The sequence below is a fragment of the Nesoenas mayeri genome, assembly GCF_963082525.1.
Source record: "Nesoenas mayeri genome assembly, chromosome: 22".
Classification (NCBI taxonomy): Eukaryota; Metazoa; Chordata; class Aves; order Columbiformes; family Columbidae; genus Nesoenas; species Nesoenas mayeri.
In genome coordinates this window covers 7121061-7140017 of record NC_137572.1, presented here as the reverse complement: position 1 = coordinate 7140017, position 18957 = coordinate 7121061, and the positions used below count along the sequence as shown (strand labels likewise).

Genomic DNA, 18957 nt, shown 5'->3' with positions numbered 1-18957 from the left:
AATCTAAATCCTATTTAAGTTAATGCCCTTCATTTTCATTTATAAAGACAGATACAAAATAATTATTTCCTATCTCTGCTGTTTCCTTATCTTCTGTCCTAATAATTCCTCACTGTCTCTCTTTCATCATCCGTCTGCAGTACAAGAAACTTTTCTGTTAGTTAAAATATTCTGTGTGTTCGTGTTCCTCCCGTTTCCTGTCTCGCGCCGCTCTCCCCGCCTGCCCTCGCTCCCCCTCGCCGGGCCTGCTGAGCTTCTCGAGCTCACCCTGGCCGCTGATCTCCACGTCTCGCAGCGCTGGGCGCAGCCTGCAGCCCTCCGTGCAGGCTCCGGGGAGCCCTGCATTTCGCACCGGCACGTTCCGGCGCACGGCGCCGTCCTCGCGCCGGGGAGCGCGCCAAGGCCAGCGCCGACAGGTGCGGCTGCTGGCGACAATTCGATTCAAAGACAACACGGGTGTTTTGTGCGGGAGAGCAGCCCTGCGGGTGCCAGAGGAAGAGCCGCCGTCCTGGGCAGGGACCCTGCTCCGGAGCTGGTGGCTGGCACCGCGACAAGAGGCAGGTGGGGCTGCGGGAGATGCTGCCCAGCGACCAGCGGCTCCAGCTGCCCCGAAACCCACCGCACTTGTCTCAGCATCCCCAGAGCGCCAGGGCTGCTGTTTGGGCTCAGCCCATGTTCACTGGCACCCCCTTATCACCCCATCCGAGTTACGCAGCTCAGCCAAGGCCACGCTGAAGCCCTTTCCCCTGCACGGTCCCTGCGCCTGCTTTGGGTTTGAAGTGAATATCCTCCCTGAGTCACTGTCACGACAAATACTGGCTGTGGTGAAGTCAAACCACAAATGCCAACAGCTGGTTTCACATCTCTAAATCAACACGGCAACACTGTAGATCCTGCTTTGGTAAGAATCTGATGAGACCGTTCCCCATTGACACATCGGGGCTCGCTGGGTGGGTGTCTCCGTACATTTATTAACTCCATTTCCATGGTGTCTGCATTGTCAGCCCTCGGTACAGTCTGTTTGTTCTTTGCTGGCATAGTGAGCTACTCTTACATTAGCTGAAGAGCGTTTTACGTGTTTGCAATCAAAAGAAATAGGATTGTAAGTACTCAAAAATTGACAGCGCAGCTCTGAGCACCTGAGAATCCCAAAATGCATTTCTAACGGCATTTCCTCAGAACAGCTTCAGCTTTGCTTATTCCTTCAGACCAGGGAAAATACTGCATCCTCACCGCCGTATGTGCCCTTGCTAGAATTCATCCGGCTTCCCAAAGATATTGAAGTTAAATCAAAATCATTTAATCACGGGCAGAACTTTAGGGCCTGGTAATTGTTCACAATAACCACATAGTTCTGGCAAGAAAAGAAAGAGCTCAGTCTTCTGCTGTCTAGCACGGAGCCATCATTCCCGATAAATAATTTTGACTAGTGACTCATCGGCAGCCTGTGCAGCAGTGTATATTTAAACCTGTGCGCCTAAACAATTGTTCAAGATGTCAGTTTATCATGCAGACAGTTTTTATTGAAAGAAGATGGAAAAATATCAATTTTTAAATTAATGAGAGCAGACCTTATCTCAGTCGCTTTCTCTACACCGTATTTTGGAAAACATTCCTTTCTCGCTCACAATCGCGTCTCTTTGTTGGGCCCGCACGCCAACAGCCACATTTCAAAGGACTTTACAAACGTTAACCAACAAAACCTCAGCACCGGGAGCTGCAAAAGCGACAAATGAGGGAGATTCATTCGCGTGCCCCAAGTTCTGCTAAATGGAGGCGAAGCGCTCAGCAGGTCCCAGGTCCCGCTGTCAGCCCCCGGCTCCGGCGCCGCTGCCGCGGGGGCTCCAGCGCCCATCGCCCCCCCGATGGCAGCACCGGGGCTGTGTCCACCCCCGAGAACGGAGCATTGCCCTGCACAGCTCACCCAGCAACGGGATGATGGTTTTAACCACCACTGTCAGATCCAGGGTCAAAGAGTGAAGGTTTCCCATTCCTCAAACTCCCTAAATCACTCAAACCATCACACGGAGGGTCCTGAAAACTCACATGTGCTCAGAGTGTCCGATTACAGGCTTTGATGTGCCGGATGACCCCAGAAAGCGGTGAGAGTGGCAACGCCATGTGTGCGGGACAGCTGCTGCCTCCCCGGGGCGGGCAGAGCGGCGCGTCCAGGGACCAGCAGGGACACAGGCGAGGTGGCAACGAGACGCCAAGTGTGGATGGCTACCCAGGCAGGGAGCAGGCCAGAGAGAAAGGCACCTCTTCCACCATATGGGATTTTAAATTAATCCTGTCAGCTCAGCTAAAGGGGCTGCCAGCGTTACAGACAGCTCGCTGAAAGCTCCTGCTCAGCGGCCAAGCTGGGAAGGCTGCGCTGGTGGGGACGGCACCGCTGCAGCATCCTGCATCCTGCCCGCAGCAGCATCCTGCATCCTGCCCGCAGCAGCATCCCGCATCCTGCCCGCCGCATCCCGCCTGTGGTCACCCCCCCAAAAATGGAGAGCAAAGAGAGGAGGGTGTTCAGAGGAGAGCTGTGCAGGCCCTGGACGACTCTGAAATACAGATAGCTTTTAAAAAAATGAGGCTCTGGTTTTGGGATGGCAACTGGCGACAGGCAATAAAAAGACAACAATCCATAAGAGGCAGATTGGGACTTCTCCGCCATCTCCTAAGACAGAATAACCAAGGCTTTCAATAAAATCCGACACTAGGAAAGTCCAAGCTGACAAAAAGAAATACTTTTCCAGTGCAGTAATTAAGTTGAGGTTATTGCACAGGAAATAAGGACAAGAGCTTAGCGGGACTGCAGACAGGACTGCGTGCTCGCACCGCCACGGGAGCACCCAGGCTCATTCAAACAGGGCAACGCATTTCTAAGAGTGTTTTAAACCTTGTCTTTCATGCTGAAGAGCACCTTGGACTATTAAGAGACTGAAATGAAGCCTCGTGCGTGGGGCAGATAATTACACATGTATTAACGTGCCCTCAAGCATCATGACAGACGTGTAACGGCAACTCGGAAAGCAGCGCAGCCCCCGGGAAAGCGCTCAGAGGCTCCCGCGCAAGGACGGACCCCGAGAAACCAGCTGCAAAGATGCCTGGGAGAGGGGACCCAGCAGGTCTTGGACCTCCCAGCCCACCCACCCCATGGAAGGGGGAACGCCCATCCTTCCCCACCCCAAAGCGGGTAAATGGAGCCCTAATGGACCAGCAAGAGCAGCTGCTGATGAAAACCCAGCAGCCGTGTGTGCTGAGAGGCTGAGAGACTCTTCAGCCAAGTCCCTGCTGTGCTCTTTTCAGGAGAGGTCTTTTTAACGCGCTGCTATTCCCAGACCACGGTGCTGATTTAAATGTTAACACGCTCTCCAGGAGACAGGCACCTCTGTGCGTCACCGGCACCGAGCGGTGCAGGAGCCTTGGGGGGAATGGGCTGAACCGGGGCCCCATCCCACCCTTCCCAGCCCAGTGGACGGCTGAGCACCCCCAAGGGAAAAGAAACATGCTCTCCAATGTGGGGTAAACACCCACGATATTTACTAAATACATATTACAAAGCACAACACTGGTCAAAAACAAAGGCACCCGGGAGGAAAAGCTGGTCTGGAAGCACAGCCAGGAACAGCGTTCGGGGAGCACCCTGGGAGATTGGACAAAGCTTAAGCCTGAGACACAAATCCGTGTTCTTGGGCTCTTTGTCCTCAACAATAGGGGATAAAGCCTGACACAGCCTGCGCGGTTGTGATGGAGGGATCTCGCTGCTTATGTCCAGCTGAAAACAGTCTCGTTGCTGGTGACCTGGGGCTCACATCCTTGACAGCAATTGCGCAGAGCTATCGGCTTGCTGCGTGGTTTCCAGAAAAGCTCGGAAAAGCCCCAGCACAACACGAGCAACACGTTGCCTGTGGGGACAAGGCTCTAATCTCCGCTTTCACTAAAAGCAGCAGGTTTGAAATAGGATCTAAGGGGCAAATCCCAAACGCAGGCGCAGCGAGAGGAGGTCAGAGGCGGCGCGGAGCTGGAACGAGCTGAGAACAGCGCGGGCTCCGGCTCTGCCCGCGGTGCAGCCCGCGCAGGGACACGCAGAGGTGGCACAGCCTGCAGCTCCGCGCCCCCTCCCAGCGCCGCGTTCCCCGGCTCAGGTTGCAGAGGCACAGAAAGCTCTGAGGAAGGCTCCTGTAATCCATCAGAGGTGCTGCCGCCCATTCATGCTCCGCGGGAGCTCTGCCTCTCCACTAAATCCCTCAAGCCAGCTCCAAATCACCTAATCTCCATCTCCGCCACCCCCCTCTTTGCGGTGACCTTCCCCCTCACACACAGTATCTGCAGCCTTCCAGATAACTCCCTCGCATCTTTATCTGCACGAGTATTTCGGCTCCTGTCCTGCCATTGTGCTCCAGCAGCAGCAAAGCCATGCTAGGGAAGCACCGGGAGCATTCATGAGGAGGTGGGGAGGACGGCAGCTTTCCAGCCGCTCACGCAGCCCCCACCCGCACCTCTGGTTCCGCACAAAACCCCCAGCATCACATCCAGAGCCCATCGTGGTGGCCACGTACATCCATGGCTATTCAGGTGCCCACGATGCCTGTGAAAGCTGCAAACTGCTCACCTCCTAGACACAAAAGATATGCATTTTCTAAATAATATGGAATTCCCATGTCCCTGATAACCCTGCTTTTATTTTTAACAATAAAGAGCTTCCCTCAGAAGTCTCCCAACGTAAACAGAGGCAGTAAGGGAGACAGATGTTGATTCTGCCGGGCTAACGAGGAACAGCGGCGTTACACGGGGCAGCTGGGGCACAGGGTGAGGGCTCATTGCTCCGCGGAGAGGAGCCGGCGGTGCGGAGGCTCGGGCTGTGCAGCGAGGTTACTCAGAGGTTGCACACAGCTCTGCTCGCTGCGGCTAATGAATGTTCCAGGAGGAGAGGGAGGAGGCAGAGCCTGCAGGGAAATGGAGCAGAAACGCGAGGCTGCCATCTCGGATATCGTCTGCCTCGCTCCAGACAGGCTGGCAGAGACACAAAGGTACCGCAGCGCCCACCGCGCCAGGGCCGGCCGGAGCGGAGGGCGAGGATGCCCCGGCCAGGGCAGCATCCATCAGGGACACGTCTGACACGTCTGTACTCGGGAGCACAGCAGATGTTCTGCCCCTGCTTTGTCCACCCCTGCTCGGCAGGAGGACGCCCAGGTCCCGGCTTGGCCACCGGCCCCCCAGCCCATCCCTCCCCATCACTGCACAGCTTGCAATAGCGACCAAATTGCCACGGCCAAAGGCGTTTAAACAAGCAGCTCGGGGTCACCCAGGGAGCCTGTTCTCTGCTCTCCCCATAAGCCGCAGTGCGTCACCCCGAACCTGCCGGCAGCGCTCGCGTGGTTCTGTGCCCTGGGCACGGCTTCCCGACAAGCAATCACATCTCGGAGGCTCTGGCATTTTCTCAGAACACCTCAAATTGCTTTTTTTACACCTCACTGCTCAGTGCCAACCCCAATTCATGTTATTTGTGCATTTGCTTAGAGAACATTATCTGATCAGTCACCCTGTGAGACGCTGGGGATGAGGCTTCAGCTTCTCCCTGTCGCTGGAGCAGGTCGGGCACCAGGGAACCCAGGCAAATATTCTGGGATATAAACTGCCTCCCCGTGTGTACGGGACAGGCCTTGGCAGGGTCCGAGCACGGGCTGGCATGGCCCGGGACGAGAGAAAACCCCGCGGTGCCGGGATCTGCCCAGCCCAGCACCAGCTCCAGCTGAGCCGGTCCCCTCGGTGGAGCAAAGAGCAGGACGCGGCGTGGCACTGCTGGATGTCCCCTCTGCTGGCGGGAGCTGGAAAAGGCAGCACCCACACGCCTCATGCAGATGCTGGGCCTTGTGAAATACATCTCAAAACATACGTATATCAACGCACCTCTGGAGCAGCACGCCGTGCCACCGTGCACTGCTGCTCGGGGAACGGCCAGCAGAGGACACGGCCGGCGTCACCCCGGGGGCAGCGCGGGGGCTGAGCCGTGTCACCTCGCGAGCTCCGTCCATGGGCACACGGAGCAGCCGGGGTGCTCGGCAACACGGAGCAAGTGTCACCGTGTCCCCCAGAGCCGGCACACTGGCCACAAACCGCCACCTACGGCAACAGGCGCCAGGAGCCCTTCTTTGAAAAAATTAATACAATTAATAACGTTATATTAGCCCATCCCTCCAAGCTGTTCCTTCCCAACCATCTGCACGTCCTGAAATGCGAGGTTTTAGTCATAAATGCCAGGCCTCGTTTGGGAAATTGATAAGCTGTTTTGCTTCCATTACCTGAACAGCTTCCAGTTACCATACACCCCGCACTTGGGTTCTCCCCACTCCACCGCGGAACGGCACGACAGACGCCACAACACTCGCTCCTGCGCCAGACACCGAACACGCCAGCGCTGCAGGGTGCTGGCCCGTGGCGCAGGGCTCGGACGCCGGGCAGGAGCCGCCCCGGAGAGGCCACATTCCAGCTCCAGATCGCAGACAACCCCGATGCACCAGCAATTAAGAGCAGCAATAATTACAAATGGAAAACTGCAGACCCCGGAGCAGATAATGTGTTTTCATTAGACAGAGTAGTCATAGAAATCAAAAATAAAACCTATACTTGGGCTAATTAGGCCCACTCACCATCTGATTAAGACGTGTTGCGATACCATGGAAAAAGCACCAAAGAGCTAGTGTAAGTAAACCATCACAACTGAGTGTTAATATTATATTCCTTGTCAGAGGGGATAATTGATCTGCCTAGAGGTTAACCAAGATAATTACTGCAGGGTGACAGTGCTGGTGGTGCTGAACCTCTCGCTCCAGGCGGCAGCACCGGGGGAGAAGAGGCCAAACCTGTGTTTGTGTGACGTGCCTTGGAGCTGCGGAATCCACGGCCCCATTCACCCGGCTTCCAGCACAGCCCCTGGTGCTCAGTGGTGCTCTCCCCAGCCCCAAACCTCCACTGTGCTCAAGACAAGCTGACTGGGCTTCTTTAAAATAAATCCCTGCAGTTCTTTCCATTTTGGGGGCAGGGAAAGAGCAATCCGCCCTTTTCCAGCTGGCCACGAACCGTGCCTCCAGGGCCGGACACGGACTAATCGCCTTTACTTTAGAGACTCTGGGCCAGATTTTTTACAAGGTATTTACACACCTACCAGCATCTTTGAAAATTTAGCTCCCAGCAGCCAAATCAAGCCACTGCTCTTTGTCCTGATGTCACACGTGCGACAGCATCCGCTGGCCTGGGGGCGGGCAGGTAAATCAAACCCACATAACTCAAACTCCTGCCAGAGGACGCGTTTTTGTCACAGGATGAAGTAGGGCTTGCAAAGCGCTAGGGCAGTGCTGGGAGTGCGGGGCTGCAGGAGCCCGGTGTCCGCGGTCACAGAGCGAGCACCGCACGGGCTGCGCAGCAGGTGACGGTCCCGGCACACGCTTTGCCGGACGAAGGAGCTCATCCTGCCCCAGAGCGGTGCTGTCGGCACAGCCCAGGTCTGGGCACCTCCCTGAACGGCATCCTCCGCTATCTGCTTTAAAATCCGTGTTCCCACTAAATCTTTTTATGGAAGATCCGCAAAAAATAAAGACAAAAGGGTTACGACAGTGAATATAATTAAATATTCAGAGATTGGTTTTGGCATTGTTTACTCAGATAGGGCTCCAAGCTTTGGGTTCCAGGTTTGGTTGTTACTGTGGAAACCAGCTTAACGTGCATGTATAAAAAGAAAGGGCTCATCAATTAAACAATTTAAAAAGTGAAACGAAACCTCGGGGAACACAAGATGACAGGTTGCTCCGTGCTCAGGAGCGTCTGCTCTGGCGCTGCGCACCCGAGGCGGCAATAGCTGGGCGCTCGGCTGGGCTGCGAATCGCTCGGGCGCTGCTCCCCCGGGACTCGAAGCGCCGCGGAGCAGCCGCAGCTCCCCACGGCTGCTTGGAGCACACGGGCAGCAACGTGCTCCCCAAAACCTCGCTGTCCGGGAGCAGTCGTGCTGCTGAGCCCCGAACGGCGCCCGGGCACCGCAGCGGGACACGGTGTGCGCAGCGCCTGCTCTCTGTCCTGCTGGGCAGGAGCGCTAATCCCCACCTGCCGCCCGCCCGAGCGCTCGCAAAGGGCTCAGAGACCCGCCGGTGCAAAGCGGTGTAAAATAGCGAAAGGCTTTGTTCACCCTCCTCGGCTGGCCGGGGGAATTGAGGGCTAAAGCGCTGCTCAGAGCGGCGTATCTGAGGAAATGTAGGTGAGATTGGAGGTCAGAGCAGGATTTACACCTCATCAGCATTCAGCAACGCCAGGACACTGCCGGCAGGGGGGAGGAAGGAAAACCAGAGGTACCAAGAGCTGGGAAAGCCCCCCACAGCTTCTCACCCCCACCCAAAGGACACCCCTGCACGCCTGTCCCCTCGAGCAGCTCAGCCCAGCGGCACCATCTCTGTTCCAGAGAGGAGCACGGGGGACGAAGGGGCCCGACGCAGGTCCCAGGGCGGTGGGACAGCTGGTATGACACCGGCCGTCCTGCCCCAGCCCTTCCCGATGCACGGCTCCGCACACCCCGCGTCTGCCGTGCTGGGGCAGGGTCGCGCTGCGCTGCCCGCAGGGGTTATTTGTCTCACCTCACACTAAACTACATCAATGACATGCCGCGGGAGCTCAGGGCATGTTTGACAGCATCCATAAGGTTGTCTGTCACGCTATCCAAAGGATGTTTCTCTGCTGCCCGAACCCCACCATCATTATTTACGCTGCGCCAGAAGATGGATTTCCGTTTTGATTCCTGCGTTACACGGACCGTCCCTGCTCATCACACACCGTCAGCCCCTCGCTGTGCTGGCTGCAATCCCAGGCTCCTGAAGCGAGTTTGCCATCCATCGGAGCAGGATCGGGTTAAAATCTATATCCCCCCCATGAGCAGTTGTTAAACTGGGCCCCAAACAGCAGCCCTGGGGACACAGCTGACATGTGCCAGCATGGGCACCCCATACCCAACTCCTCTGTCTCTGACCAGTCTTACAGGGAGCTCAGATTGTACTCAAAACCCTCCGAAGCCTCTTCAGCAGAAGAAGATGAGGCAGGACCGAAGCATCGCTGCCTTGGGGGGAGAGGAGCTGGCAGCCAGCGCGGAGTGTCCCAACGCCCAGGCACTAAAGCCAGCAACACCTTGAGCATTTCATAAAGCAGTGGTTACTGCCCAGGCACCGAACACACACTTTGCATCATCAGGTTGCAGACTCTGAACGGGAAGGGCAGCAAAGTAGCACTAAAGGGATCCATCGGCCGCAGCCGGACCCAACCTTCTGGTCCAGCCCGCTCCTCATTCCCTGGACAAGAAAGAGGCAGCGAGAGGCTTTTCATCCTCCTGTGTAGGAGAGTCATGCTCAGAACATCCTTGCAAATGTGTAAGTCCCCCTGAGCAAAGAAAACTAAGCAAGTTATTCATGCTTGGGCAGTGCTCGCGCCCCGGGTGCAGCTGGATTTTGAAGTGCGAGCAAGCCGGAGGCTCGCAGCTCCTCCTCCGTGCTGCAAATCCACAGCCATGAAGCTGCTCTGCTCCAAAAATCCCCCTAACCCCTCTTTTCCCTGCTAAAGGCATCGAGCGTCTCGTGGGCGGCCTGCAGAACAGAGGACACAACAGTGAAGTATTTCCCTCCACAAGCAGAAATGAACTTGTTATGAAACAGCTGCCAGTGCCGCGATGAACACAGCAGCATCGCGCACAGGAACGGGAGCTGCACTGTAATGGCTTTGCTATTGATCCGAAGGTTTTGCCTTGGACACTGGAGCACGTGACGGGTGAAGGAAAAAGCACAACGGACATGGAAACAACCCCCGCCCGACACGTCAGACCACCCGGGGTCCCCTGAATTGCACCTCCAGGTCCGCAGCGGCTGCATCCGGAGTCACCACGAGCACGCAGGACCGACCGTCCCAGGAGCGGTGGGAGCCGAGCAGCTCGAACCGCACAGCAGCTCAGGCCTTTCTCCAAGCAGTGAAAGAACAAACCGTGAACTTGCAAAGCTGAAACCCAGTTCAGTATCAAAATAGTCCCCAAACTGCATGATACTCCAACGGCGATGGAGAGGATTTAACTATCTGGCCCCCGCCCCAATAACCCGGAGCTGCAAGATAATTTTCTCTTTTCAATTTCTCCAGCTTCCCTAAAGAGAACAAGTGTGCCAAATGGACCAGCATATCAGGAAATCGTGGTGTATTTAAATAAGAAAGCAATTAAATACTTCAATAAGGTGGGGGGGCAGGAAGGAAACTATTAAAGTGATTTCATGATGACCTTAAAACCCTCCTCTACTGTAGCTGAGAACATGAGTATTTGGCAAGCCTGGCTGACTTGATCACAGCACCAGTCCCCATCCCCACCTCGCTCCCAGCCCGGCACACTGAGCAGGGCAGAGCAGCCTCGCCGTGCCCTGTGCCACACACTGCACACAGAACCCCAAACCCACTCATCCTGCCCTTTCCCCCCAGCTCCTTCTCACCAGTATTTACGCATCACTTGGCAAGAGGGGAAAACGAGGCAGTGCCCAAGGAACTGGCTGCGGCATTCAGTGCACAAACCCAGGTGTCCCCAGAGGGTCCCCGCACCCAGCCCATGGCACAGTAGCTGCTGCCTGATAGCCACCCGTCTCACAGAATGATAATAATAAATGACTCGCACTTCCACGGTACTTTCAACAAGAGGACTTCAAAGCCCTTGTAGATTCAGAAGGCCCTGTGACACCCTTAACAAGTACATTTTTAGTCTCAGTTTTATGGATGAGGAAATCGAGGCTGGGAAGGTAGAATAATTTGCCCACATGACAGAGGAAAGGGAAAAAAACATCCAGCAGCAGCTACAAGGGAAAAATCCAGGAGCTGTCAGCCCCTGCCGGGCCTCACGGAGCGGAGCGTGCGGAGAGCGCTGGTCCCGCAGCCCGCCCTGAGCAGCCGCAGCCCCGCAGAGCGCTCCCGCACGGAGCACAGGGCACTTCGCTACTGGGGAATTGCACTACACTGCAGCGATTACACGAGGAAAGGGCTCTAATGAACAAGTGTTGCACAAGGGTTGTTCTGTCCCGCACCAGCGCATGGGCCAAGCACTGGACTAGGGGCCCGAAGGCATCAGCTGTTACGCGTAATTTGAACAAGCTTCATGAGAGCAGGGCAGGGACAAGGGCTGCTGGGACCACGGAGCCATGAGCAGCTCCAGGGTGCAGCACGGGGACCAGAGGCCAGAACTAAAGATCTTTGCAGGAAGGCTGGGAAGAGGAGGGCAGGGATGCCCGCGAGCACCGCCGAGCAGAGCCTGGCAGGTGGCACGGCCAGGCTGCGCCCGCCACAGCATCCCCGGCCCCCCACGCACGCCGGCTCATTGACGAGCCTTGTCATCCTTCCTCAAGACTAATTTTTTTAAATTGCAAAATCTTACAGAGCTATTAACCTCAAAAGAGTTTAACATATGGCAGCACAAGTCTCCCTCTTACCCTAATTATAAGGCTTGCAGTAATGGGGCTGTCTTTTAAGTTACAGCTGCTCTGCTTTTGGCTTTTCACTAACATTACATCCTATTAAGGAGCTACATTTAATGCATGCAAATTGCCAGCACACAGAGTGCTCCGGACCGGCGAGGGGCTGCATTTCAGCAACAGCAGCAATATCCCAGGGTCAGGCTCACCCCGCCGCGAACTCCCCGGGATCCATCAATCACCCCCCGCGCGTTAATTAACTAATTCATTACATATCTTTACACACGAAGGTTCAACACGGCGGAACATCGCGCTGACGGCTCCGTCCTGCCAGCACCGCGCACCCCCACGGACCGACCGCGCACTCACCGCGCTCCGCGCAGGGCCCGCCCGGCGCTCCAGAAAGGGGGGCGCCCTCTGCCCGCCCCTTATAGCCCCTCCCGCAGCCCCGCCGCCGCCGGCCGGCGCCATCAGCCCCCCCGCGCCAGCTGTGGCCGCAGCTGGGAGCCGCGGGCGGCAGCGCGGGACACAGCACAGCCAAGTTTGCAAAGAGAAACAAGTGCCTAGTAAGCAAGGAACAAGAAAGGCGAGGTGAGGAAACATGGAGCAGGGGGACAGGAGTGGCGAAACCAAACAAAAATCCACACAAAATCAAACAAAAACCATCAAAACCAAAAAAACCCAACCTGCACACACACACAAAACAAAACCAAAAAAAACACACCACGACACACACAGCAGTTTCCCAGCACCGCAGTGGGAGGTGCGGCCGGTGTGTGTTTGTGCCAGACACAACTCATGGCTCTGGGGGTGTTGGCAATGACAGCAGCTCCCAGCTGGGCCAGGGGCTGCCCCGAAATCCTCCCCCAGGGGAGTTTTGGCAAAGCCCGCCTGGCAGGGAACGGTGTCGTCCATCAATAACCCCACGCCAGACGCAAGTGGAACTGTTGTGTGCGCAGCTGTACCCCAACACCCCACCAGAGCCTCCCGGAGCAAGGAAGCTGTGATGCTCTGGCTGCCATCGCTGCATGTCCCTGCAGGGACCCCCTCACTGCCACCCCTGTCCCCGCAGCGTCGCTGCCATCCGTCCCCCTCGTGTCACCGCGCTGCTGGGTGCAGAGCACACGGGTCCTAGGGCCCTGGCTCCAGCCCCAGGGATGATGGACTTTCCTGAGCCCGGAGTTCAAACAGGCGGATTAAATCAGGGCAGGACCCCTTGCCAGCCCCTGGTGTGGACGGGGCGCTGCGACCTGGCGTGTGGCACACCGGACACCTCCCGCTGCGCTGAGCTGCGGCCTCCCGCCCGCAGCGGCCGGAGAGAGGCCGTGCTGCGGCAGCGTGCCGTAATGGTAACCTCTGCGGCGCCTCTTGCTCCCTGAAGATCGGCCTCCTGGCTCCAGGGCCACAGGCTGTAATACTGAAAATGGCCGTAAATTTGAAAAATTGGCACACTGTAGTCCAACGAGACAATTTTTGAATTGCTCCATGCAGCTGTGCAGTTCTGGATGCTACGCTCCTTGCATTCTAAGCCGAGAGCTGGAGCATCTTCAGAGCTGAAAACCCAGTCTGGTTTGGGTTTTTCCCCTCTGCCTGTGCGGAACCCTCCTGCTCCTCGGTGGGCTGCGGCAGGAGGGGCTCGGCACCCACAGAACCCCGATCTATGGGGCCAAAACGCTGCTGGGGGTCTGAAATGCCCCGGGCGAGAACGCCCTACAGCGCAGTCTCCAGGCGCACCCAGGAGTGTGGCCGGGATGTTTGCCACACTCTGCATTACAGAGGTTGTTGGTTGTGATTTTGGGGGGTTTATTTTCCTCTCCTAAGGTAGCCAGATGTCTTTGCATCCCACAGGGTGGAAGGTGGGGAGCAGAAGTGGTTTAGCGGCAGGAGCTGGGAAGATGCTTTGAGGAGAACCCAGCCCAGCACCACTGAGCAACAGCCCCACCATCGAGGCAGCGTGAGCCTGCTCGCTAAAGTGAGGTCTAGTGCTGGGATTAGGGGTTTCTGGGCACAAGGGACAGGGCAGCTGAGCATCGGGGGGAGGCAGGACCGGACCCCTCTGCAGGAGTAAGGGGGACCCAGAGGAAAGATTCATGCTGGACCGCAAGGCCTTTCTGCTTCTGTGCTCTGAAGAAAGACACAAAACCTGGCAAGAAATAAATTGCGCCAAAATGAGAAAGTCAAAGAAAAAGAATCAGTACCTGGTCTGCAGGAGGAGAGGGAAAAAGCAAACCCTCATTTAACCAGCTGTAATGAAGCACTTCACATGTCATTTCTTCTGGGGAACAAAGAGCAGGAGGGCTTGTGGATAACAGCAGGAGATGCTGCGCAGTGCAGAAGCCATGGGCACCGGCCACTGGGCTGCTGGCCTGCACAGCCAAGGGCTCTGAAAGCACAGCCTGCAAAGCCCTTCCCGCTCCCGCTGGCCATGGCAAAGTTGCCCTATCCTGCCCGCACTCCAGCTGCCCATTCCTGCCTGCATTCCAGCTGCCCGTTCCTGCCCGCACACCAGCTGCCTGCAGGCAGGACCATCCCCTGCCCGGGTACCCCGAGCCTCCCCCTGCTCCGGACCTGCGGGCGCAGAACGGGGCACATGGAAACGCTCCTGCAAAACGAGCTCTGAACGAGCAGGATTTCACCCAGGTGTTCGCACGTGCCTTCGAATGCAGAATGGCCCAAAGCTGTTTGTCTCAAGAATTTAATGAAAATGCTTTGTTTATTGCGGTGTGTTGTACGTGTGAATTATAGGTGTGTGTAATGCCTCACAAATGGAGCGCCTGTCTGCATCCCTGCAGGGGGATTCCCGCTCAGGCGCGCTGGGAGCAGCGCCAGGAAACACAGGAGCGGGTAAAACAGCTTTAGCTCCGTGGCATGAGACGGCTCCCCATGTTTGGGAGGTTTCAGATAAGCAGGAGTTTGTAAGTGGGGGCATGAGATAGCAGGCAGCCCGGTCCCGCTGCTGGGGGGACATGTCACATCCCTGCAGAGCCCTGGGGACAATGCGTACGGACCCGGCACCGACCCAGCCAAGTTGCACTTGACCCCCTTTTTGTGGCACTACAGTGTGCAATGTGCCTTTCTTCTCTCCTCCTCCTCCTTTTTTTTCCACAAAAATCTGAAGCCATTTTCAGTATTACAGCTTTCGCTGCATAAACCAGGGGGATTTTCTTCGGGGAGCGAAAAATTGATTCCGAGGTTTCCATTAAGTCACATTAGCACAGCACGGCCACTTTCAAGGGCTGAGCTTGGCGGTGAGCGGATTGTAAAAGAAATAGGGCATTTTCAATGCCTGACTTTGGTGGAGTTAAGCTGGAACCATTAGGCTGCTGTTCCGGTGGGGTGTGGGAGCTGGAGAGCCTGTGCAGGATCAGCCCGGGGCCGCCTGGGACTTGCTCAGGACTCTTCCACAGCAGCAACCCCGCTCATCACAGCTCCTGTCCCCGCTCATCGCAGTGGCATCCCCACTCATCGCAGCCCCCCATCCCCGCTCATGGCAGCAGCATCCCCGCTCATCGCAGCCCCTGTCCCTCCCAGCCCCTCGCAGGTGACACCAGACCCCTCGCCGCCGGTTCCTTTTGCAGGCGCTGGTGAGGAGTTGCGTGATTGATGCTGCGAGGATGCGATGGCAGCTCGGCACCGTAGTAATTGCGCGAGACAGGGCTGTTTAAATACCACCAGACAGAGTATTACTCACATGAAAATGAGGCCTTAAATGTCATTATTTGTGTCATTATTAATAGCCCCTAATTGTGTTCTCTAATCATCATGAAATTATGTTAATATTAATATTCATATCAAAACTGCCAAAGGGATGAGGAGAACTACTTTAAAAAAAAATCCTGCCATATGTCGATCCCCACGACTGTGAAACTCTTGCCTGGTGCGGCGGCTGCAAGGAGAGGAGTCGCGGGTGGGACCGGGGGTGCTGTGCACCTCCAGCCCCGGAGCGGCTCCGGCGTCCCAAGGACCCGCCACAGCGTCTCAGAGAACCCACGTCCTCAGAGCACATCGCTGTTCCATAAGGAGCTTTAGTGCGGTCGGGAGCACTTCAACAAGTCCAACACAGGGAGCAAAGCCGGTTTCTCTATTTACAGACAGAAATCTCAGAGGATGCAGGGATATCACAGCGTTTTGTAGCTTTGCTAGCTTTTTGTACATATTTTTGCTGTATTAAGTTGACTTTCCATTGTGTGTTTAGCAGGGAGAGGAGATGTGCTGGGTGCCGGGGGATGGACGGGCGGCGGGGAACGAGATGCTTCTCTGCAAGGAAAAAAAAGGGCAATGATAACAAAGCACTTGCTCTGCTGTTCTCTGCAGTTCCCTTCCCAGCAGCTCTGCTCGCGAGCATCCAAACGCCTTCCCTAACAAAGCAGAGGGTTCCGAGTGCAGCCTCCTGCGGTTCGAGTTAAACGGGTCCCGACCCGCCGCCTCCTCCCGGGGCGGGAAGGAAGTTCGCGCAGGTATTTAACACTGTCCTGCGAACGGTTCTGCCATAAAATATTAATGACGTATGTATAATCTAATTGAGCCCTCAGGGCAATAACCTCTGACAAAATGGCGCTGATTAGGAGATAATTGGGTGCGTTGAATTGCGTCCTAAGAGAGCTTAATGTTGACAAGGTCCATTATCTGGTGATAATGACCCCTTTTGTCAGGTGCTGGGGCCATTAGGAGACACTTTTGGGGGAATAAATCCTCCCGCTTGGCTCTTTTGTCCAATTACAGGGGTCGCTTTGCAAATCAAAGCCAAGATTTGCATCTCCGGGGGGGCAGGAGCTGCCCGGCCCCTCGGCCAGAGGGATGGGATGGGTGGGGTGGGATGGGTGGGGTGGGTGGGATGGGATGGGATGGGTGGGGTGGGTGGGGTGGGTGAGTGGGGTGGGATGGGTGGGGTGGGTGGGTGAGTGAGGTGGGATGGGTGGGGTGGGTGGGGGGGTGGGATGGGATGCGATGGAATGGGATGGGGTGGGTGGGTGGGATGCAATGCTGCCCTTGCCAAGCAGGAGCTCCTGCTGCAATTTGGGATAATTTGGGATTGCGCATTCTCTGGGAAGATGCGGGAGAACAGGGAGGAAGGATGGGAAGCTGGTCCCGGGTGCCTGGATGAGCACAAAGCCAAGGAGATGGTGTTTTCCCCCGTGTGCCCTCCTAAATGTGCACATATCTGGACATTCAAGAAAGCATTAGTGTAAAACACCATTGATTTCAATTTATATTAATACACTGTGCAGTGAACTGAGGTGGCTGATTCACAATCCTCATCAGATTTCAGTGCGCTGGGTAAATCAGATCCCCTGGTTCACTGTGGTTTAATTATAAGCAAATTGTAAGTGAATTAAGATAAATCGAATTAGAACCACTCTAACACTGAACGCCCACTGAGGAGCCGGTGCAGGTTTAACTAACCCTCTTGGAGTGGTGATTTGGCCACCTTGGCCTGTGCGTCCCGGTCCGGCCCGGGGCTGGTGCTGGGGCTGGACCGGGAGCCAGTGCTGGGGCTGGACCAGGAGCCGGTGCTGGGGCTGGACCGGGAGCCGGCTCCGCGCCGGGAGAGCAGGAGCTGCAGCGCACTGATGAGGCACAAATTGGAAGCTGGGGTGGGTCTTTCTTCTTTTTTCCCTCCCGAGGAAGTGTCGTTTGTACAAATTGCCTGTCCGTGCCAACCTTGCAAGGGAAACCTGGAGCCTTCCCTGCTTTTCATGTGAGCGGATGCCCCTTTTATTCCTGAGCAAGGAGTAAGTGGAGAAGAAAGGAGCCCCTGTCAGCCTGGGAGAGACAAATTGCTTCCTGCAGCCGAGGTGGCTCGGCTCTAACAACCGCCGGTGCGAGGTGAGCGAGGTGCCCCGCGCGCCAGCCCCCCCAGCTGCCGCCTCTGAAATCCAGCCCCGGATAAAAGTGAAAAAGACACTTGGTTACTTATCTGGCCAGGATGATTTACTGGGGCTCCGGATGAAAGCACGCGGGACTCCGCTGCTCAGGCGGCAGAAAACACCGCGTTGGCCGTGCCCGGGGTCCGGGGGGACGCGGGGCTGGTGTTCACCGCCTCGCCGGCACCCGCGGGGTGTCACCTGCGCCGTGCTCCTCTGCCGGGGTGAGCTGCCTGTCTGCCCACGCCCCATCGCTAATGGCCTCATTACTTAGGGACAGTGCTTGCTGAAGTCAATTTTTTAATATGTAATAGCGAAAAACAGCAAAATCAATAACCCTGCAGAGTCGGGGAGAGACTGGAGGGAGCTGCCTTGGGTCCCCATGCGCGGGGAGAGAACAACCCCATTCAAGTGGTTCCCCAGGGGCTGCGAACGCTTTGCAGAGGGCAGTTCCACTCGTGCCCGTTGGCTGGAGATTGAGTTCCAATCTCCCGTGTCCAGCCGGCTTTGGGAACGTCCTGCTGCCCGGGCACAGAGCCGGGGGGCCTTGGGGCACGAGCGGGTCATCCTCACCCATGCTCGTTAGCGCTTAGGTGTAACGAAGCGGCTGCCCCGTCCCTCTGCTTGTGCACACACCTTGTTCCTGTTTTCCCTTTCTCTTGCCATTCTTTTCCCCCATTATAAATTTTGCATTTCTAGCCTGCTTGTCATATTTCCTACCGGATTGGGTGTTTAATTAAAATCATAATTAAAATTGATCTCCTCATTAGCATGCACCTGCTCTGCTGCTCGCGTCCTGGCATTTAATTACACGCTGAAGATGTCAAGTCTGACAGGCGAGAACGAGACCTCGGCCAGCAACCCCTGACAGGGCTTCCCGGGGACAACATCTGGATGCGGGAGCCCAGCTGCCGGCAGTCCCGGTGCTGGGCAGGGACGCGGCCGCTGCTGCAGCCGGGGGTCAGCGGGTCCGCACCCCCAGACACGTGCCCACACTCGGCTTACCTGCCTCTTTTCAGGGCTTTGGGGACTGCAATGGGACACAGACCCGTTGGGCTGGCAGTGAAGTTCACACCGCACTGCTTGGGACACGGTACCTGCAGGTTTCACACCTCCCTGCGGGGGTTCACGCAAAAGCTCTCGAGATTTCTGCCATGGAAACACGTGGGACCGGTGTTCCTGGGTGGTACCAGGCTCCCATCGGCAGCGGCGCTGAGACCCACGGCGGCTCCAGCCCCACGCAGGGCTCCTCGGGAGAGCTCCAGCCCCCGGGATGCTCTCTCTTCCCTGCTGGAAATAAAACTCCCCTTGCCTTACATTTTCCTGCTTATCAATGGAATTCTTAAAGTGGTTTCTGGTTCTTGAACTGCATCTGCTCCTTTCTCAGGCAATAAAGCTGCCAAGAGGCATTTTTGGGGCTGTTATAAATGAGGAGTTTTATTCCCCTGCACTTTGAAAGTCTCCACCTGATGGATGTAGGTTCAGTGGGATTCACAAAACGATGGAAGCCGACACTGAACACACCCAGCAGCTTTAGGGCCCTCTCGAGGGCTCCTTGGGGACCCAACAGGCTGTGTGTCCCAGGGACTTGCCCCTGGTCCCCACTCGCGGTGTCACAGGGGTGCCGGGGCAGC

General features: G+C 56.4%; 1 protein-coding gene across 1 annotated transcript in view; it reads right to left on the bottom strand.

Annotated features, from left to right (window-relative positions):
* Positions 1-12489, bottom strand: part of USP28 (ubiquitin specific peptidase 28) — a gene marked incomplete at both ends in the record, with an annotated part of 269710 nt that extends 257221 nt beyond the window's left edge. The window contains one exon of the mRNA XM_080358005.1: positions 12433-12489. Coding sequence (XP_080214131.1) covers positions 12433-12489 — 57 coding nt within the window. The remainder of the gene's footprint in view (positions 1-12432) is intronic.
* Positions 12490-18957: the final 6468 nt, after the last annotated feature.